At 38.2% G+C, this 22,674-nt stretch overlaps 1 protein-coding gene and 1 pseudogene across 3 annotated transcripts in view; one reads left to right on the plus strand and one right to left on the minus strand.

The window, feature by feature from the left end:
* The window catches only part of STRN (striatin, calmodulin binding protein), a 96,971-nt gene that overhangs the window by 17,543 nt on the left and 56,754 nt on the right, over positions 1–22,674 (plus strand). For both annotated transcript variants that reach the window (XM_011967637.1, XM_011967638.1), the window contains exons 3-6: positions 2,636–2,714; positions 5,510–5,677; positions 8,233–8,368; positions 13,239–13,374. In XM_011967637.1, the coding sequence (XP_011823027.1) occupies positions 2,636–2,714; positions 5,510–5,677; positions 8,233–8,368; positions 13,239–13,374 (519 nt within the window). The remainder of the gene's footprint in view (positions 1–2,635; positions 2,715–5,509; positions 5,678–8,232; positions 8,369–13,238; positions 13,375–22,674) is intronic.
* On the minus strand, positions 1,595–2,272 carry LOC105530232 (annotated as a pseudogene). Its single transcript, XR_001004618.1, has one exon. The product of XR_001004618.1 is annotated as a 40S ribosomal protein S8 pseudogene (transcript).

Here is a 22,674-nt window from a genome sequence, read left to right on the forward strand (position 1 = left end):
CGGCTCACTGCAACCTCCGCCTCCCAGGTTCAAGCAATTCTCCTGCCTCAGCCTGCTGAGTAGCTAGGATTACAGGCATGTGCCACCACGCCCGGCTAATTTATTGTATTTTTAGTAGAGACGGGATTTCACCGTGTTAGCCAGTCTGGTCTCAATCTCCTGACTTCGTGGTCCGCCCACCTTGGCCTCCCAAAGTGCTGGGATTACAGGTGTAAGCCACCGTGCCTGGCCCGTAAATACTTAATTTCAAATGTTAACAAATAAATTTTTCCAGTCCCTTTTGTATCTCCACTTGAATAAGATCCTGTAAAGATCAGCAGTTTTTTAGAGTTTGATCAAGAGCTGAGGAAAGTATGCACTTTTTTTGTACTGTTAATATAGAATCATAGTGTAGCTTAGAGATAGATTGTACAATCCAGACTTACCATAGGGAAAGCTCTTTTTATTTTACCACCTTCTAAAAAGGATTCTGCTTTTACCTAATGATGAATTTAAGGTTTAAAATATTTAGGAGATTTTCATTCAAAGAATGTGAAAAGAATACTTGAGGTGTTTTTTGTTTGTTTGTTTTTTGTTTTTTGTTTTTTGTTTTTTGAGATGGAGTCTTGCTCTGTCGCCCATGCTGGATTGCAGTGGTGCAGTCTCAGCTCACTGCAACCTCTGCTTCGTGGGTTCAAGGGATTGTCCTGCCTCAGCCTCCTGAGTAGTTGGGATTACAGGCACCCACCACCACTAAGTTTTGTATTTTTAGTAGAGATGGGATTTTGCCATGTTGGTCAGGCTGATCTCAAACTCCTGACCTCAGGTGATCCACCCACTTCAGCCTACCAAAATGCTGGGATTACAGGCATGAGCCACCACGCCTGGCCTTCCTGAGGTTTGTAAATATAATAACTAACGAAGGAAACAGGTTTGGATTGAGGTTGTTACATATCTGCTCTTTACCAAATTGGCTTTTCTACCATTATTCCTCAGTACTTTGTTCTAGTTCGTTTTTTTAAAAAATTATTTATTTGTTATTCGTTTGTTCGTTCGTTCGTTCATTTTTTTGAGACAGAGCCTCCCTCTGTTGCCCAGGCTGGAGTGCAGTGGCACGATCACAGCTCACTGCAGCCTTGACTTCCGAGCTTAGGTGATTCTCCCACCTAAGCCTCTCTAGTAGCTGGGACCACAGTTGCATGCTACTATGCCCAGATAATTTTTTTTTGTAGAGATGGGGTTTACTCCATGTCGCCCAGGCTGGTCTCAAACTCCTGGGTTCTAGAGAGCCACCTGCCTTGGCCTCCCAAATTGCTGGGATTATAGACGTGAGCCACCGTGCCCAGTTATTATTTATTTTTCATTTTTAATTTTTGTGGGTACATAGTAGGTGTATATATTTATGGGGTATATGAGATGTTTTGATAGAGGCATGCAATGGGTACTAGTCACATCATGGAAAATGGGCTATCCATCCCCTCAAGCATTTATTGTTCATGTTACAAATAATCTAGTTATACCCTTAGTTATTTTTAAATGTTCAGTTATTTTTAAATATTTTAAATATTATTATTGACTTGTTCTAGTTCTGATGTGCTACTTTTTTTGGGGGGCGGGGAACAGGATAATAAACACCTTTATTACACGGGTGAAGACAAAACGAGGATTTATTTGCCTTTCCAGGCCTTGATTTTCCTAAGATAGAACTCCAACTCTTTGCCCTCTAGCACATAGCCATCTGCTCGGCCACACTGTCCCTGCCTGGAAGCAATGCATGCAAGAAGCTTGCCCTGCTGGAACTGCTCCTCCAGGAGACTGCTGATTTTGGCATTCTTTTACCTTTCATCATATTTCTTCTGAATTTTTTTAGATCGTTTTTTGTTTAAAATCTCTTCTTCCTCAGGAGTCAGCTTGGCTCCCTTCTTGCGGCCCAGGGGCAGTGCGTAGTGGGACTTGTACTACTGTCGGTACAGTGTGCTGTTGATGAGCACGATGCAATTCTTCACCAGGGTCTTGGTACGGACCAGCTCATTGTTAGATGCATTGTAGACAACATCGATGATCCTTGTTTTACGAGTACAACACTCTGAGCCCCAGGAGAAATTCCCTACGTCCAGCCTCAGGGCACGGTATTTCTTGTTACCTCCCCGCACACGGACTGTGGGAATGCGGCGGGGGCCAATCTTGGTGTTGGCAGCCGGGTGCCCCAACTCATACTTCTGCTTCTTGTGGTAGGGCTTTCTCTTGCCCCTGGTTTTGCATGCTTATGCCAGTTGTCCCGAGAGATGCCCATTGCTCGGCGCTGGCTGGAAAGAGCAATGTGCTACTTTATAATACTTTTATTTTGCTCTCATTTTGTGACTTGATTGGATAAGTCTTTGTTTTGCAGAAAAATTCTCAGTCTAGTTAAAGATAGGGAAAATGTATTTATTTTAGTTCTCATACTCTTAGGGAAATCCAGTAGCAATAATTTATATTAGAGTTTTGTTATAGAAATTACAGTTAAAAGACAACTTGCATTATCCTAACACATACCTTACAGTTGCAGTTTTACATATTCATAATCTTATAAATGTTTTTTGAACCTTATTAATAAATTGAGATGCCCTCTAATATGTAAAACAAGTCAGTTTTATTGTGACTTAATGTTTTCTAGATGAAGGTAATGAAACAGAAGTGCAGCCACAACAAAACAGCCAGTTAATGTGGAAACAAGGTCGACAACTACTCAGACAGTAAGTGTCCCAAGGTCAAACTTATATGAATGGCTGAAGACAAGAAACAGTTTTATGAAGTTATTTTTACTATGTATTTTCAAGTCAGATGAATATTTTCTCTCTTATTATACGGATGCTGTGAAAAAGCTTAATTGAATTACTGTTCCTTTTTCATATTAAATACTTTTTCTGTGTGGTAGAACTTATATAGTTAAAAGAGTTTTATACCTTTAAAGTTACTCTTTTCATTGCATATTTTGTGTATGAATATATAACATTTTAATATATGTGCAATTGGTCAGGCACAGTGGCTCACACCTGTAATCCCAGCACTTTGGGAGGCCAAGGTAGATGGATCACTTGAGGTCAGGAGTTTGAGACCACCTTCACCAACATGGTGAAACCCCATCTCTACTAAAAATACAAAATTAGCCGGGCATGGTGGCACATGCCTGTAATCCCAGCTACTTGGGAGACTGAGGCAGGAGAATTGCTTGAACCCGGGAGGTGGAGTTTGCAGTGAGCCGAGATTGCACCATTGCACTCCAGCCTGGGCAACAAGAGTCAAACTTCATATCAGGAAAAAAAAAAAAAATGTGCAATTGGAGTTTACATGCAATTTTGTTATGTTTTTTAAATAATTGGAGAACTTTTTGAATTCTCCAAATTCGCAAATATTGCCTAACATGTACTTCCTTCCTTCCTTCCTTCATTCATTCATTCATTCATTGAGATGGAGTCTCTGTCGCCCAGGCTGTAGTCCAGTGGCACAACCTTGCTCACAGCAACTGCTGCCTCCTGGGCTCAAGTGATTCTCTTGCCTCAGCCTCCAGGGTAGCTGGGACTACAGGCGTGTGCCTCTACGCCTGGCTAATTTTTTTGTGTTTTTGTAGAGATGGGATTTTGCCATGTTGTCCAGGCTGGTCTCAAACTCCTGACTTCGAGTATTCTCCCAGCCTCAGCCTCCCAAAGTGCTGAGATTACAGGTGCGAGCCACCACGCCCCGTCACCTTTCTTCTGTAAAATATTAGTATGTATTTGAGACAATAAAGAGTAAACAAAGATGGGTTGAGGTTCTGATATCAAGAGGTAGACTAGACTCACCAGCTCAGTGCCTGGTTCTTGATTACCACCTTTGAAACTCATATTCAGATTTGTGCCTCAGTAAAATGTAATTTGCTACCTGGTTTTTTGGAGGTTGATGATAAATTGTTTAAACCCAAGGTTTCCAAAGTGGATGTATAGCAGCTATTCCTTTTGACTACGGAAGGAGAATCTTAAAATGTCTTTACGTATCTATTTTTTAATCTAGATAGTTACAAGAAAATGAGATATTTTATGATATTTAATAAGTGGATTTTTACTAATGCCCACACTTTGATCTTAAATATGACTTACACATCTTCCTTTTTAAAATAGATGTGTTCTTAGAATGCTAATCTTTTTTAAAACGAAAAATGGTTTCATAATCAGCTACCCAAGAGATATTTTCAAAAACTTCAAAGGACCCATAATCTGTTCTTCAGAGTAAAGGTGTCATTTTATCGATGAATGGGGAAGTAACTGTTTAGTAAAACCAGCTTATCTATGGCAAGAGCAGTTTTGAAACAGGTATTTGTAATGTGATTTTGTTGCCAAATTGAGGTATGTCTCAAATATTATTTGTTAAAAATGGAAAAATACAACATCTTTGAAGCAGTTTTCAAGAACTTTAAATTTAGGAAAGTTGGGAATTAATTATCCAAATTTTAATCGAGACCTTTCTGTAAATATTGGATGGGATTGAAAAACGAGCATCTTGATTTGGTAAGATACACTTAACTCCCTTTGATCACATATGTTTTTGAGAACTGTTTCAGCTACTATAACTAAGACCAAATCTTCCAATAAACTGAACTTAAACTGGTTATCTCATCAACCTTTGTTTTCTTCTTTCATCCAGTAGACTTGGTGCCTACTTATAAGTTAATGTCTGATGTTTGTCTGTCATGTTTATTAATGGCATTTACCTTTTTCATGGTCCTGCCACTGCCACTTTTGGTCTCTTTTGGTCAACTTTGGTGTTACTAGGCACTGAGTGCTTTCTATATGCCAGGTACAATATTAGGTGTGTCTGTTTTAGGGATTAGAAAACTGAGGTTCAGGAGAATTAAAGTTATGCAAGTAAGTGGCAGAAATAGGACCCAGATCTAGCTCTCAATACAAAGCCTTTGCTCTTTTTTTGTGCTGCTGCCTTTCAGTAACGTACACACACGTGTGTACACACACCCCCTACATTCTACAATTTAATTGCCATCTATTTTTATTTTAAAGTTGTCTCAGGATAGAAGCTTCAATTCTGCAGAAGTGACTCGAGAAATACTGCCTTCTTGTGTGTAATGAAGGACACCCTATATGCTAGGAACATTCTGTCTAGATCACAAACAGTTGATCCATGACGAATGTAAAAAACTACTGAAGTAACTATTATAAAATACTGATTTGGTACAGTCTAGGAGTGAGCTAGCTCCAATCCAGCCTAAGGAAAGAATGTGCTATTAGATATATTAAAGACCAGCTTCTTCTTATAGTAAATGTAATGAATGGTGTATTGTATAGTTCTCTCATTTTTCTCAGTGACTGTAGAGGCTGGTACTGCAAGAGACAGCTCCATCTGCAGCTGGAAGATTATTTATTAACAAGTCTTACTAGCATAGTACTGTACTGTTAAGTCTTATGCAGGGTATGAGCATAAATAAATACTTTTATTTACATATTAAATTATAGAATACTGATTCCAGTATGACTGAACTCTAAGGATTCTCTTCACACAGGTATCTACAGGAGGTGGGTTATACAGATACTATTCTAGATGTGAAATCCAAACGAGTGCGAGCTTTGTTGGGCTTTTCAAGTGATGTCACTGACAGGGAAGATGACAAAAATCAGGACTCAGTTGTAAATGGCACAGAGGCTGAAGTTAAAGAGACAGCAATGATTGGGTAAGTATTTTGTCTGGAAAGTGTTTTAGCTATAATTAGTTCTTATTAAATATTTTTGGTTTTATGGGCATTACTTGTTCTTTTAGGTAGTGACATAGAAGTAATTTAATTATAATTTAATAAAAATTCTAAAATTTTTTTTGGTTAGAAGGTAACACAAGGATTAGAGTTACCATTTATGACTTTTAATTCAGGAATATTATTTATGATATTTATTTGCTTGAAACGTATGTATTTAATACGGATTTTAGTATATTGACTTAAACACTAAGTAAAACTTCAGAAAAGATTTTATTTGGAAATTCAGTACAAATCTGTAAGCATGACATTTCATGATTGGTGATCCAGAAATTGTAAAAATACCTCAAATTCTTTAGAAGTAACCCTGTTTTTTAACCACTTTTGTTTATCTGATAATGTTGTAATTTATCTTTCCTTTGATATAAAATATCTATTTTAAGTAGCTATTTTGAAGTGACAGCGTAAGTGTGAAAAATTCAGTAGCTATTTGAAATATTTTATTTTCCATTTTGGATTGTGTATCATATAATTATATGTAATTCTACTCAAAATAAGCATAAACAGTTCAATAAAGAGATTCTTATTTATTGGGAAAAAATTTCCATGATTGTTAATTGAATAAAAAACCGAAAATTCTGTGAATGTTTGACTTTTATTTTGACACTTGTTTAGGAAGGAAGAGTGGTTTTAATTGAATTCTATAAATTTTCTAGCAAGAAGATAGTTCCTGTTATTTGGAATATAAATTAAAATTATGGGATTAGGTAAAGGTTCATTGTAGGATTTTTATAAACAAAGTTCCTTCGAGCCTTAAAGTGTATTCAGTAATAATTAAGAATACATTTCCAACTTTGTAGGCTGCGTTAAAAAATACATTAACTTGTATTTGTAAATGTAAGGCATGGTATTTCTCTGTATAGACATAGACTGTGGACATTATCTTTAGTTCTGTTTTTACGTTATGGGTTTAACGTAAGTCATCAAGTTAACTTAGATAGTATAATTTTTTATTTTATTTTGTTTATTTATTTTTTGAGACAGTCTCACTCTGTTGTCAGGCTGGAGTACAGTGGCGTGATCTTGGCTCACTGCAACCTCCCCCTCTTGGGTTCAAGCAGTTCTCCTGCCTCAGCCTCCCGAGTAGCTGGGACTACAGGCACCAGCCACCACGCCTGGCTAATTTTTTGTATTTTTAGTAGAGACGAGGTTCCACCATGTTGGCCAGGATGTTCTCAATCTCGACCTCGTGATCTGCCCACCTTGGCCTCCAAAAGTACTGGGATTACAGGCATGAGCCACTATGCCTGGCCGATAGTATAAATGTTTTTGAAAACCATAATGCATACTTTAATAACCTTCAGTAAAGACTTTCAGGAAAGACCACTCTTGTGCATTTTGGCCTTGATTTGTCTTTTAAGAATGACAAAGATACTGTTGCTAATCTGTCCGATTTCAGTAGGGATAAAGAGTTAGGGGAGGGTGATACCAAACACAAAGCTGTAAGCAGATTTGAAATTTTTGGGAAAATCCTCTCTGTCTGAAAGATTACCTAATGAACTGGAGATAAATCTTTCTGTACTGGCCATTGAAATCTTTACTAAATTTGAGGGAACTAAATTCAAGTCATATATTTGAAAATTCAGCCATTTTTAAGAGATTAATGGCTTGTTAATCAACAGAGTCAAGTCTAGTAGCAATGTTAATTTGACTAGTGTATTGCTGTTAGTAACTTTAGGTACACATTTTCTCTTTTACTTTAGCTGTTGAGCAGAAATACAAGATTGCATCAGAGAAAAATGACATATTTGTTATTTCCTTAGTTGTGGAAACTTATGTAAGAAGTCAAAGGGAGAGTTGCAGAGAGGATAAGAGTAGAGAAAAAAGGAGGTAGAGATAATGAAAATATTTTAAAAAGAGAAATACATTAAGGTTGGTGTAAGGATCAAAATAATAATGAATCAGAAAGGGGAGTTTTTTACATTAGATTACCACTAATCTAAATAGATATGAGTAGCTCACGCCTGTAATCCCAGCACTTTGGGAGGCTGACTGAGGCTGAGGTGGGCGGATCACTTGGACTCAGGAATTAGAGACCAGCTTGGACAACATAGTGGAACCCTGTCTCTACTGAAAATACAAAATTAAAAGGGCATGGTGGCTCATGCCTGTGATCCCAGCTGCTCAGGAGGCTGAAACTGGAAAATTGCGTGAACCCAGGAGGCTGAGATTGGAATGAGTTAGATCATACTACTGCACTCTAGCCTGGGCGACAGAGCCCAGAGACTTTGTTTCCAGGTAGGTAGGTAGGTAGGTAGATAGGTAGGTAGATAGGATTACAAAGTACTTAAAGAGTATCCACTTCATGTATTGCTTTTTAAATTTGTGAGGGTGTAATTGATAAGAATCAATGTAGATAATATGATTTGGGATTTATAGTTACCATATAAACAGAAGTTAATGCAACATATCATGGGTTAATTCTTTTGTCGAAGTTAAAAAGATTAACTAAGCAGTATATACATGTTTTACACCAGAAAATCAGAGTTAACAGATTCTGCCTCCGTGCTGGATAATTTCAAATTCCTTGAAAGTGCAGCTGCAGATTTCAGTGATGAAGATGAAGATGATGACCTTGATGGAAGAGAGAAAAGCGTCATTGATACTTCAACAGTGAGTTAGATAACTCATATGATATAAATATTTTTAGGGACTATGATACATACTGTATAATGCATAAAAGAATCCATGTTCTTTAATCTTAACCCCTAGCTTTTTCTTTTTCATGAATTCGGAGACATTTATGAGGTTTTGTAATATTGATTTCAAGTTAAGAATATTTTTAGTATAGTAGCTTTCTCTTGAAATTCCTCACTTTTTGACTTTTTGTTCATTCATTGAACAGGACAACTTTTCTATGGGGCAGATGAATATAGTAAATACTGTGTGTTATAACAATGCAGGGTTATTGGTTGTTAGAATTGACAGACACATCATGGTGCCTGATGGCGACTAGCATCAGCTCTAATATATGCAGTTTTTGTCTCTCTTGTCAGGATTGTTTTGGTAGACAAATTCTGTAGACTTTCAGAACTCTTCCATTAGATTTCTTCAAAATTGTTTAGGATTCTTCTCAAGTTTCGTTCAGATGTTTATAAGCTTATTGACTTTCCCATGGCAGTTTCTTGGAATGAGAGATGTCTCTAAGTACCTACTTCTTTCTCTTCCCTTCTCTATTTTTGTCTCTTTTTCCCTCTTTCCCCTTTTCTTCTCTCTTCGCTTTTCTCCCCTTCTCCCTTCTCCCTCTTCTTCCTTCTTCCTCCTACTCCTTTTCCTTCTTTTTTAAGTAAGATATGAGGACATGTTTTGCTTTGTCTAGGAAAATGTTTGCATTTTTTCTTTCACACTAATTTATGAATAGAGAGGAGGAAAGTAAAGTAATATAAAGCAGATTGGACCTCTAAATAAAGACTTGGGTTTAAGCTCCAGTTTTGCCACTATTTGTGTTTCTTAATGCTTCAGGCTTAGTTTTTTCATTTGTAAAATGAGGATTGTTATAAATAGCCATTTTAACCATGGAGGATTTTGTGAGGAACAAAGAGACACTATGTGCGAAAATGATCTGTTTAAGTGTAAAGTGCTTTCTAAGTGTAACCTGTCTGTGTTTTACGCCTTCTGTTTCTTGGGCGCCATCAGAGACTCAAATTATTACTGCCAGATTGTTGTTTTCCCTCACCACTATTCAGTAGTATTCTACTGATAAAGCCCTGCCATGGAAATTATTTGAACTTCAAGTAGTAACCTCCAATTTTTTTTATCCAAACAAGCAGTAGTAGCATATGTCTCAGTTTACCATAGTAAAAGGAAAAGCCTAAATTTCTGTGACACTTTTTCTGTGTCTTGATCATCTGGAAATTGTGTAGCCCCTTGTGATTTCTATGGGATGCTGGCATTGAGATATTATTTTTCCATCAAAATACTTTATTCATAGCTCAGTATTAAATAATACCTTGAATCATAATGCTATATGATTCTGTAAGTTAGTAATATCAATTTAAATATTCAAAACATTCATAAACTAATTATTAAAACTATTACATATGATCTTACCAGAAATTCCTAAACCACAGACTGTTATCTTTTTAAGTAAGCAACATAATAAATATACTGTCTTCTAATTAGTGCAGATTATAGCAGTTCTGTACTGAGTGCAGTGGCTTGTGCCTGTAATCCCAGCTACTCAGGAGGCTGAAGTGGGAGGATCAGTTGAGGCCAGGCAACATAAGCCTAAGCAACATAGCAAGACCCCATATCTAAAAAAAAATTTTTTTTTAATTAGCCATGTGTGATGGCACACACCTGTATTTCCAGCTACACAGGAGGCTGAGGAAGGAGGATCGCTTGAGCCCAGGAATTTGATGTTGCAGTGAACCATGATCATACCACTGCACTAAAAAATTTTTTTAGTTTTGGCCGGGTGCAGGGGCTCACGCCTGTAATCCCAGCACTTTGGGAGGCCGAGACGGGTGGATCACAAGGTCAGGAGTTCAAGACCATCCTGGCCAGCATGATGAAGCCCGTCTCTACTAAAAATACAAAAAGTTAGTGGGGCATGGTGACATGCGCCTATAATCCCAGCTACTCAGGAGGCTGAGGCAGGAGAATCGCGGAGGCAGAGGTTGCAGTGAGCCGAGATTGTGCCACTGCACTCCAGCCAGGGTGAAAAGAGCAAAGTTCCGTCTCAAAAAAAAAAAGGAATGAACGAACGAAAGAAAGAAAGAAATGTAAAAGAAAGTGAAGAGGCAGATAATGAAGAAAAAGAAGAAGATGCAGAGGTGGAAAATAATCCCACATGTAACCTGAAGAACAAACTCCAAAGATGGCAAAGAGAACGAAGAGGATATGAGGCTCTTCTTTCTCATATGAGGCCGACCCTTGTCGGCCTCCCAAAGTGCAGGGATTACAGGCGTGAGTCACTGCACTTGGCCCTTATTTTTCTTTGCCGTCATTATTATCAGCATTCTCATCATCACCAGTTAAGTGTAATAACAACCTTGAGATTATACATGCATGTAAAAAGTGATCAGTTTCAAACTGTGTGAAGGCTAACTTCTGCAGCAACATTTAGTCTTCACACTCAGGAACTTTAGGAGGAAAAAGAATGGAACTAAGAGCTATTAACTATTTTTTTAGCCACAGTATAAAGAATCCCATGTCCCTCTGTGTCATGGCCCTCCTAATGGTTTTTGAAGTGACAGTTTATTCATTTTTCTAATCTGCTTAGGCATCCTATGTAACCCGTAACATCTTTGGTTTTCTCTTAATTTCTTAAATTGGTTTATAAGCTGATTGAAGGTAGAAGTGGAGTGGAACCTTCTATGTCAGGAAGAAAAGTAATATATGCTTATTATTACAAACTCTACCCCTTCCTATTCTAATGCTGTTCTCCAGTGGTAAACACAATTCATTTTTCTTCTATACCTAAACATTAAAAGCAGAGGACCTTTGGTTTATTTATTTAAAGTAGGATACTTAGTAAATAGTAATCTGCAATGACAGTAATAAATACGTCATTTATCTTTATTCTTTGTAAGGTTATACTGAGGCGATGAGACTAGTAACAGGTTTTTTCCCCCAAGAGTTTCTTTTGTTACTTAATACCATATTTAATGTTGAAAATACATTCAGACTTGCAATTTGAAGTTTCATGTACTTCTTATGGATTTTCCCTGGTCTTTTTGTCAGGCAGTGAGAACAAGGACTCTGTCTGTAAGATGTTGGAGATGGTCCCTCTGAATTACATCTGGCAACTCATCAGAGTCTAGAAGAGGAGACATTAAGCCTCTAGGGTAAAAGAAGATAGATTAGGCAATATATTTATACGTGGAACTCTGAGAATTGGGGTGTCCTGTTGGCATAACTCTTCAGATACACCTTTCTTTTTCTTTTTCTTTTTCTTTTTTTGTAATGGAGTCTCACACTGTCACCAGGCTGGAGCTCAGTGGTGCAATCTCAGCTCACTGCAAGCTCCGCCTCTTGGGTTCACGCCATTCTCCTGCCTCAGCCTCCCAGGTAGCTGGAACTGCAGGCGCTCGCCACCGCGCCTGGCTAATGTTTTTCTTTCATATTTTTAGTAGAGACGGGGTTTTCACTGTGTTAGCCAGGATGATCTCGACTTCCCGACCTTGTAATCCACCTGTCTCGGTCTGCCAAAGTGCTGGGATTGCAGGCATGAGCCACCGTGCTTGGCCCAGATACACCTTTCTACCTTAGGCTGGCTACCTAGGGAAAATTAGAACAGAATATTAGAATATGGTTTGTATTTATAAAAGAATATACATTCAGCATGGGTTTTCTGTCCCAGTCTGCCACACTGATCTTGCTTTTTTTGTTTATCTAATAGATTTGCTAGATGTCAAGAGTGGGAGGTGCTGTAAGCATAGAAGTATTTCTTGATTTTAGGAAAATATCCCAAATAGTTAAACAAATTATTCTAGCGTCATTAAATACTCCTTTGATTTCTCCTATCCAGTTTTTATAAGTACCAGGACAGTTAAGGCCAGATAGGTTTTATCTGTGATGCCACCTTTGTTCTGTTGGTAGTGGTTTCTTGGAGTGCTGTGCTGAGAAGGATTTCTGAGGCTGTATCTTGTCTTTGATGATGAATGCTGTGATTGATGAATGATACCAATTATCAGCATGGGAACAGGGCCATACAAGTTACGTGTTTGTCATGTCTTGGAGTCTACTTCTGAACTCTCTAGTCTATCCTGTTGGTCTGTCTGTAAAACTTTTATATTTTTAAGCCACTCATAATAGTCCAGCGATAACATTTGATCATATCATGCTATTTCTGTTTTGCATGAAGTGAAGAAGCTGAAGTCTAGAGAAACTGAGGTATTGAAATTTTATTCAAAGAAAATGCAAACCTAGCATCCTAATTTCTTTATGCCCATGTTGGTAAAGGTGATTGAGAAGGAGATAATTCATAAAGAGCTTAGGCGTGTAGATCTCAAAAATTGCCTCTGCATATATTAAGCTTAAGTTTTAGCCCTTCAACTGGATTTATGATTCCAGAGTTATTTCTAAATACAGAAAAATGAAACATAACAGCCTTTGCCAATTTGGTGTTAAATCTAAGTTAGATGCACTCTGAAAAATCAACATTTTAGGGAAAAAATTAAATACATGGAGAGCTACTAGAGAAAACTGATGCAAGGTTGGGACAGTAGAAATAATTATGGGAACCTAACAGAGTACCTTGTAAATCAACTAGCTGCTGTTTCAATACATGTCTTATATTTCAGCATGTGGTTCCATTGGTTTACTTAAAACAAGCCGTAATACCATTGAACAAAGTCTAAATTACTGCTTTAAAATTTATAATATACATCTTTTTTAAAACTATGTGATTTTCACTGAGTTAGATCGTACAGTTATTTAACACAACAGAGGTACACTTTCTGAAGAAAATAATTGAATTTTCTTATTCAGTGGTGAAGGGAAGCTATCTCTTATTTAATTTAGCATGTTTTTTCATCAGATTGTTAGGAAAAAAGCATTGTCTGACAGCAGTGAAGATCGAGATACAAAAGAAGCTCTAAAGGAGTTTGACTTCTTGGTTACATCAGAGGAAGGAGACAATGAATCTAGGAGTGCAGGCGATGGAACAGACTGGGGTAAGGAAGCATACTGGATCCAACTAGAGATGTTAAGTAAATAAAAGAAATTTGTATTTTACCAGGAGGGCAATATCTTAACTATAATGTTGAAATATTGAACATTCTGTGAACTTGTTACTACTAGCACCCTTTATCCAGGGTGTTTGTGTGTGTATGTTTAAAGAACATTGTATAACTACTTCATTTAAAAAGAAAAAAAAAACAGTATAAAAAGAATTTGAATTACTAAATAGAATATTCTGTTTTCTGTTTAGACAGTAGAACTTGCAAATCTAGATTTTTGTGGAAATTGATTATGAGACTTTAGAGGATTTTTGGAGATCTCATTTCTGACATCTTACATGCAAAAAGAAGTATAAGTTAGAAAAGTGTAGTCAGTCATTCATTGTAGTTTAAGATTTGACAGTTTGTACAAGGCATAGAAGTTTTCTTCTCAAAATGTTCTAAAAAAATCGAATATTTTAAACATCTAATAAGAGTTAAAACAAGTATTTTGGGGAAACTTCCACAGCATAGATCATTCTAGTATGGAGAGGTTATCACTATCAAGCTATTTAATAGAACAAAGGTACACTTTTTGTTTTTGAGATGGAGTCTAGCTCTGTTACCCAGGCTAGAGTACAGTGGGGCGATCTCGGCTCACTGCAGCCTCCACCTCCCAGGTTCAATCTGTTCTTCTACCTCAGCCTCCCAAGTAGTTGGGATTATGGGCACCCATGACCATGCCCAGCTAATTTTTGTATTTTTAGTAGAGACGGGGTTTTGCCATGTTGGCCAGGCTGGTCTTGAACTCCTGACCTCGGGGTGATCCACCTGCCTCGACCTCCCAAAGTGCTAGGATTGCGGGCATGAGCCAGTGTGCCTGGCCCAGTGGCACACTTTCTGAAGAAAGTCATTGAATCGACTTAAGGTAGGATTATGATAAATCCTTCAAAACAAAAGTGATTCATTTCATCAGATGTATGTATATTTGTGTGAGAGAGAGAGAGAGACAGAGATTGAAATTGAGAGAAATTTTCTCTTGGGATTGAAGAATTTCGTTACTTAATTAGTTTACGCTCTGTGTACTTCATTTTCCTTGGAGCTTTTCTTTTTTTAGAGACAAAGTGTCACTCTGATGCCCAGACTGGAGCGTAGTGGCTTGAATACAACAAACTACAGCTTCAACCTCCTGGGCTCAAGTGATCACAGGTGTGCACCATTACGCCTGGCAACTGTTTTTGGTTTTTAGTAGAGACAAGGTCTTGCCATGTCACCCAGGCTGGTCTCAAAATGGGTTTAAGTGATCCTCCTGCCTTGGTCTCCCAAAATGCTGGAATTATAGATGTGAGCCACCACTCTCAGCCTCCTTGGAGCTTTTCTTTGGGACCAACTTAACTATGTTGAACTTTAAACTTTGAATGTTTTATTCTTTAAAAAAATTGATAAAGTTGGCTGGGTGACTCAGACCTGTGATCCCAGGACTTTGGGAGGCCAAGGTGGGAGGATTGCTTGAGTCAAGACGTTCGAGACCAGGCTGGGCAACATGGCAAAACCCTATCTCTACAAAAAAATACAAAAATTAACTGGGCATGGTGGCGTGTGCCTGTAGTCCCAGCTGCTTGGGATGCCAAGGTGCAAGGATCGTTTGAGCCTGAGGAGGTTGAAGTGAGCCATGATCAAGCCACGCCAGCCTGAGTGACGGAGTAAGACCCTGTGTCATAAAGAAAAGGATAAAGTTATTTTCACACTTGTAATTTTTTGTCTGCTACACCGTATAGTTCTGCTGATGACCTAATATAACTTCCTACTTTCAAGGTTTTCTTTCAACCCTAAAGCGAAATTTTAAGGATATTTCATCTTCGTTTTTGAAGTTGTGTTTTTACTATGTGTCGTATACATTTCACTTAAAACAAGAGCACACATTTTTCTTATGAAGGGTTTAGGAAACTAGTTTTCAAAAAAACTAAATATGTTGGGGGAAAGTAAGTGACAAAATCTTTCTTTCTGTTTGGCTATTCTGGCACATTAACTGTTGGTCTCCCGCTCTTTAATTGACAAATCTACAAATTAGATTACATTAAGACCTGTTAAGGGAAGACTAGGAGATTTTTTGCTTCTTTGAGGAAAAGGAATGGATAATTGATTTCTCTGTTTTTAAATTTCTTTTTGAGATGGAGTTCTGCTTTTGTTGCCTAGGCTGGAGTGCAATGGCACTATCTCGGCTCACTGCAACCTCTGCCTCCTGGGGCGGCTTCAGCCTCCCTAGTAGCTGGGATTATGGGCGCCTGCCACCATGCCTGGCAAATTTTTGTATTTTTAGTAGAGATGGGGTTTCGCCATTTTGGCCAGGCTGGTCTCAAACTCCTGATCTCCGGTGATCCACCCACCTCAGCCTCCCAAAGTGCTGGGATTACAGGCGTGAGCCACCGCACCCAGCCGGTTTCTGTTTGTTTGTTTATTTTTGAGACGGAGTCTCGCTGTCTCCCAGGCTGGAGTGCAGTGGCACGGTCTCGGCTCACTGTAAGCTCTGCCTCCTGGGTTCACACCATTCTTCTGCCTCAACCTCCCCAGTAGCTGGGACTACAGGCGCCTGCCACCATGCCCGGCTAATTTTTTGTATTTTTAGTAGAGACGGGGTTTCACCGTGTTAGCCTCGATCTCGGTCTCCTGACCTCATGATCCACCTGCCTTGGCCTCCCAAAGTGCTGGGATTACAGGCGGGGGCCACTGCGCCCAGCCCGCTTTCTCTGTTTTTAAAGTGTAGAGCATATTTTGCATTTATAGGTAGGTAACTTCTATAGTATTCACATATCCACAAGGTAAATATGACTGACGTAGTAATCTTTCACAGTTCATGACAGCAATAATTTACTAAACCTTTTGAAAAATAATTAATTTGTATTTAACACATTTTGAAATTAAACATTATTTAGCATTCTTTAATATTTGGCTGAAAAATTTTTCTTACGTTTTTCTGCCACTGAGAAGTTAGAGTCCTTATACAGAGGAAATAGGATTACGTGCTATAATTTGGTATTGTAATTTACTTTTTCAGGATTGTGCTTTGGCATAGGGGAAAGGTGAGAGGCAAACATACAGAAGGTTACCTTATTTCCATTTCCCTGTTTTGAAATAGTTTACAAGAGTCTTTGGTTTTGAGTCTGCAAAAAGTTGTTTGCAATTTTCTGACACCTCACAATGAGATTTTAGAATGTATTGATTTGCTAAATGTCAAATTATATTTATTTCAATACAAATTAATGGCATAGAGATGTGATTGTATAGAAGACTTAGTTAAGACATGCTAAAGTATTAATGAGAAGATGGTTGCATTTTTTTTGTTTTTTTGAGACGGGGTCTTGCTCTGTTGCCCAGTTTGGAGTATAGTGGCGCGTTCTGGGCTCCCAGCAACCTCTGCCTCCCAGGTTCAAGTGATTCTCCTGCCTCAGCCTCCCGAGTAGCTGGTACTACCGGTGTGCACCACCAAGCCCAGCTAATTTTTGTACTTTTAGTAGAGACTGGGCTTCGCCTCCTTGGCCAGGATAATCTTGAACTCCTGAACTTGGATGATCCGCCCGCCTCAGCCTCCCAAAAGTACTGGGATTACAGGCGTGAGCCACTGTGCCCGGCCGAGAGTTGGAATTTTGACATTAAAGTTTTCCAACTTATGTTAAATTTAAATAAGACTGGGCGCAGTGGCTCGTACTTGTAATCTCAGCGACTCCCGAGTCTGAAGCAGGAGGATAACTTGAATCCAGGAGTTCCAGACCAGCCTGGGAGTTATAGTGAGACCCCATCTCAGAATGAATGAATGAATGAATGAATGAATGAATGACCTATTTTTGCCCATATTTGAGAATTTTAACTAAAAGAGAAAATTACACTAAATGATACTATCGATGAATATTGCTTTTATTTATTTACTTATTTATTAATAAAAAAATAGAGATGGGTTTCACTATATTGCCCAGGCTAGTCTCTAACTCCTGGGCTCAAGTGATCTTCCTACCTCAGCCTCCCAAAGTGCTAGGATTACAGGTTGAGCCACTGTGCCCAGCCAAATGTTTTCTGGGTGATTGGTTGGTTGGTTTGTTTTGAAACAGAGTCTCACACTGTTTCCTGGGCTGGAGTGCAGTGGTGCGATCTCAGCTCACTGCAGCCTCCGCTTCCAGGGTTCAAGCAATTCTCCTACCTCAGCCTCCCAAGCATCTGGGATTACAGGTGCCCGCCACCACCCCCAGCTAATTTTTTGTAGTTTTATTAGAGACGGGGTTTCACTGTGTTTGCCAGGCTGGTCTCAGACTCCTGACCTCGTGATCCGCAAATATTCAAATACTCTTAAGTTTATATTTAAATTTTCATGAAGATATTTAGGATAAGATTTGTGGTTTGTGTTGCTTTTCACCCACTGAAATTTAAGAACATTTGCTAAATTGAAAAGACCTTAATGGCTTAATATTTGGGCAAGTATTTATTTGTTGTGAGAATGTAATGTATCATTTTGATATTATTTTTCGTTTATCTTTATATAAAAACTTCCACTAAGTTTTCTTAAAAGATGAACCCATGTTTTTTTATTTGAAATAGACGTTCCTTTAAGTTAATATTTCATCCATAAAGATAAAAGTAGCTCCAAACGTGATATAAAATTGTTTTATAGAATTTATTATTTAGATGTAGATATACCACATTATGAACTTTTCATCTACTTTTATTTAAACAGCTATATTAAATAGATATTTTTTCTTTTCTATTTTACTGTTCTTCACCATAGGATATTTATTCATTTTTATGACCTTAAAAAAGTTGTTGGCCAGGTGCAGTGGCTCACGCCTGTAATCCCAGCACTGCGGGAGGCCAAGGCGGGCAGATCACGAGGTCAGGAGATCGAGACCATCCTGGCTAACATGGTTAAACCTGTTTCTACTAAAAATACAAAAAAATTAGCCGAGCGTTGTGGCACACGCCTGTAGTCCCAGCTACTCGGGAAGCTGAGGCAGGAGAATCGCTTGAACCTGGGAGGTGGAGGTTGCAGTGAGTGGAGGTTGCGCACCACTGCACTCCAGCCTGGGCGCGAGAGCGAGACTTTGTCTCAAAAAAAAAAAGTTGTTTAATTTTTCCTGTAAAAATTTTGTGCGTAGATCATTAAAAGTACTCTCAGTTGTTTTGCTATTCAAAGCAGTGCTATATTGAAATTATATTTTTAATTGTCTGTAACATAGGTAAAGAAATCTTACTTAGAGTTGTATATTGACTTTTTATACAGGCATTAAGGCTTATAGCCAGGACAGATATCCTACTGAGTTGCAGCAGCAGGGTCTGGCTATGTTTATGCTTTATTACTGGCACCTGACATTTTTCATTGTTTTTCTTGCTAAGCTCAGCAGTGTGTTTACTTTTTTTTTTTTTTTTTCTCTCTCTGATACCAAGTCTCACTCTGTCACCCAGGCTGGAGTGCAGTGGCATGATCCCAGCTTACGGCAACTTCCACCTCCCGAGTTCAAGCAATTCTCATGCCTCAGCCTCCTGAGTAGCTGGGACTACAGGTGTGCACCACCACGCCCGGCTAATTTTTGTATTTTTAGTAGAAGCAGGGTTTCACCATGTTGGCCAGGCTGGTCTTGAAATTCCTGACGTCAGGTGATGTGCCCGCTTCAGCCTTCCAAGGTGCTGGGATTACAAGCATGAGCCACTGCTCCCAGCCTTGTATTTACTTTTTTAAAGTTAAGTTTTATATTATGTTCTTCCCAGAAGAGGATAGGGATCTGTTGGTTTGGGTCCAACCTTTCATGATGTTTGAACTTGAATTCTCCATGTGAATTTTAAAATCATTTCTTCATGTTGCATGAATAACTGAAGATTTGATTTCAGTTTCCCATATATGTAAATAATTTGCAGCCAATTGTTATCTTTTCAATATCAAGTGGTCTCCTCAATAAAAAAAGATATAAGTCCCAAATTATACAGATTACCCTGTTTATAAATAGTATTTTTTTGGTTTTTTGTTTTTTTCTTTTTCAACTTTTATTTTAGTTCTGGGAGTACATTTGCAGGTTTGTTACTTGGTTATATTGTGTGATGATACAGTTAGTTATATTGTGTGATGATGCAGTTTAGGATATGAATGATATGTACTGATCCATATACTGAGCATAGTACCCTTACTTACCAGTTGGTTTTTCAGCCTTTACTACCCTTCCTGCCTCCCGCGTCTAGTAGTCCCCAGTGTCTTTGTTGCTTTCTTTATGTCCATGAGTACCTACTGTTTAGCTCCGAATTGTAAGTGAGTATTTGGTTTTCTGTCTATGTTAATTTACTTGGGATATATACAGATTCTAATATACCTTTAAGAACTAGAACACAGGCTATAAGACTGGAATATAAGTATTACTTCTGTCCAACTGTTACTTAGTATGTTTTGCTTAAAATGAAGAACTTTTTTTTACATTTTTAGTTATACACATTAGAAATACTAATTAAATCCCTGTTTTTTTGGTATATTTCTTCTCTGAAGGAAAAATGAAAGAATTCTAAAGCCAAAATGAAAAAAAGTAAGATATCTTTTCCTTCTCTCATTCATTTAAAAATTTTGTTGAAATTGTTCCTCCTTCACAATTGCTTGGTTTTTATATGTAGTGACTGATAAGAAAACTCTGTTAGGTAAGTTCAAGGAAAAGGTTTCCTAATGTTTTTAACAAACTAAAATAGATTTTTTGTAACCTTTTTTCCATCTGAGACATTATACAATAAAATTGATTTGTGTTTGCCTCAAGGAGATGTTCTTCCTCTGTAAATATTGAACAATCCCAGTAGCACAAGGTCTAGAAGAGATATTTTGTTATGTTGCTAATTTTTCTGCCTTGCATTCAGGGTAGACTTCAACCCCTCCCCCCTTAGTTATCACAAACCATTATAATAAGGGCATTTGTTGAATCTTTTTTTTTTGGTTTGTTTGGTTTTTTTTTTTTGACAGAGTCTCACTCTGTTGCCCAAGCTAGAGTGCAGTGGCACGATCTTGGCTCACTGCAATCTCTGCCTCCTGGGTTCAAGCAGTTCCCCTGCCTCAGCCTCTGGAGTAGCTGGGATTACAGGTGCCTGCCACCACGCCTGGGTATTTTTTGTATTTTAGTGGAGACGGTGTTTCACTGTGTTGGTCAGGCTGGTCTCGAACTCCTGACCTCAAGTGATCTGCCCGCCTCGGCCTCCCAAAGCCAGGGATTACAAGCATGAGCCACCAGGCCTGGCCCATTTGTTGAATCTTTTAATGACTCTTTTTGTTGAGGTGTTAAGTAAGTTACTTAAGTAAGGTTGACTGTCTATCCCTGATGTGAAATTTGAAACCTGAAATGCTCCAAATTCTGAAACTTGTTGAGCACTGACATGATACTTAAAGAAAATATGCATTGGAGCATTTTGGATTTTGGATTTTTGGATTAGGGGGTGCTGAACCAGTATAATACAAATATTCCAAAATCTAAAATAATTTGAAATCCGAAATACTTCTAGTCCCAAGCATTTCGGGTAAGGGATAGTCACTTGCAGTGTATTATTTTGCTTTTATATTGGAGCTTCCTATGAGAGCAAGAAACTGATTGTATTTGTAAGTCCAGCTGACTTCTTCTTGCCCTTTGGATTCAGTTGAAAATTACTTTCTAGGATGATTGGTAGGTTCATTTGCCCCAGAATCATTAAAAAATAGTTTTCTGGGCCGGGCACAGTGGTTCACACCTGTAATCCCAGCGCTGTGGGAGGCCAAGGCGGGTGGATCACCTAAGGTCAGGAGTTTGAGACCAGCCTGGCCAACCTGGTGAAACACCGTCTCTACTAAAAATACAAAAATTAGTTGGGCATTGTGGCGGGTGCCTGAAATCCCAGCTACCTGGGAGGCTGAGGCAGGAGAATCACTTGAACCTGGGAGGCAGAGGTTGCAATGAGCCGAGATTACACCATTGCACTCCAGCCTGGGCAACAGAGTGAGACTCTGTCTCCAAAAAAAAAAAAAAAAAAAGTTTTCTTGTGCAGCGACAATAGTAACTTTATAACCATAGCACACAATAAATTTTTCATATGCCTTTACTTTTCCTTAAACCATGTAAATTTTCCATTACCTTCAGGGACTGTGTCATGGTACCAATGGCATTTCTTTTCCTTTTTTTGTAGCAAATAATTGAAGAAATTATCTAAGATACTTATTTAGTCGTTGAAGAATACAGTGGCTATCTAGTGACTGGCTTTTCTTTCAAGAAAAGAGGTCTGGAAACCAAAGGGAAGTTAAAGTGAAACAGGCCTCTATTCTGTCTTATTCCCTACTGAGCTTGTGTATCAAGTTACTCATATTTTAGGCAAGTCCACCAACATAGCTGCATCTGCCGTGCCGCACTGAGGTCTTTCTCTGAGGTATCACACATCTGCATAGATATAATTGGTCATTTTAATTGTGAATCATATCGCAAGGGTACCGGAGGTTGGTTTTTCCCAAGGACAGCTGCACTGTTCCTTGTGTAACTTCCTTTACTTTAATGTATGAGTCATAGCTCAGTGTATTATATGATACATGTGTGTACATTTTACTTAGTCTACTATATGAGTCACATGCGTGACTGTTCTCACAATTGAGTTTTCTCATTCTTTAGTAGTGTGCTGGATAGTTCTGTTAGTGAGCATGAGTAAATGGAATGTTTCAGTTTACTGGAGGTTTCTTTACCAGTCGTTTGACTTGTGTGTTTTAGAATTTTATAATTCAGATTCGAAGGGTTCACTTCTAACAAATTAACAAAACTAGATTGCAAAACTTGTCTAATTGAGTGAACATTTAAACCATTTTAAGGGTTCGCTCCATCTCTCTCCTACTGTACTCCCTCCCCGCTCCACCAAAATAAAAAAGGAATATGCTTAGGTTCAGTATCTGGTTAGATTCTTGCAAGCAAAAAGATTTTACCGTACATCTTCCTTGATTATTATTGTTCTTATGAATCTAGTAAGATTATAAGGCTACATTTTAACTTCAAAAACCTGAAGACATTCTGGGGACCCAAAAGCCATCTAGTTTAATTTATTATTAAGACTTGATTGATGAAAATTAACATTTTTAATTGTTACGTCTTTCTGGGAAGATAAAGATAGATTATAGTTAAGTGTATAAAAGTGTTGTTTAAAGTGATTTTTAATAGTATTATATTCAGAGGCCCAGGAAACAGTTATCTAAACTGGATTGAAACTCAAATTGTTAAAAACAGATTTCTGTTTATTATTATTCACTTTGGTTTACTCCGATCATTCATTCAACAAATACTGATCAAGTGCTTTCTATTTGCC

Source organism: Mandrillus leucophaeus, unplaced genomic scaffold (genome assembly GCF_000951045.1).
Source record: "Mandrillus leucophaeus isolate KB7577 unplaced genomic scaffold, Mleu.le_1.0 Scaffold805, whole genome shotgun sequence".
Classification (NCBI taxonomy): Eukaryota; Metazoa; Chordata; class Mammalia; order Primates; family Cercopithecidae; genus Mandrillus; species Mandrillus leucophaeus.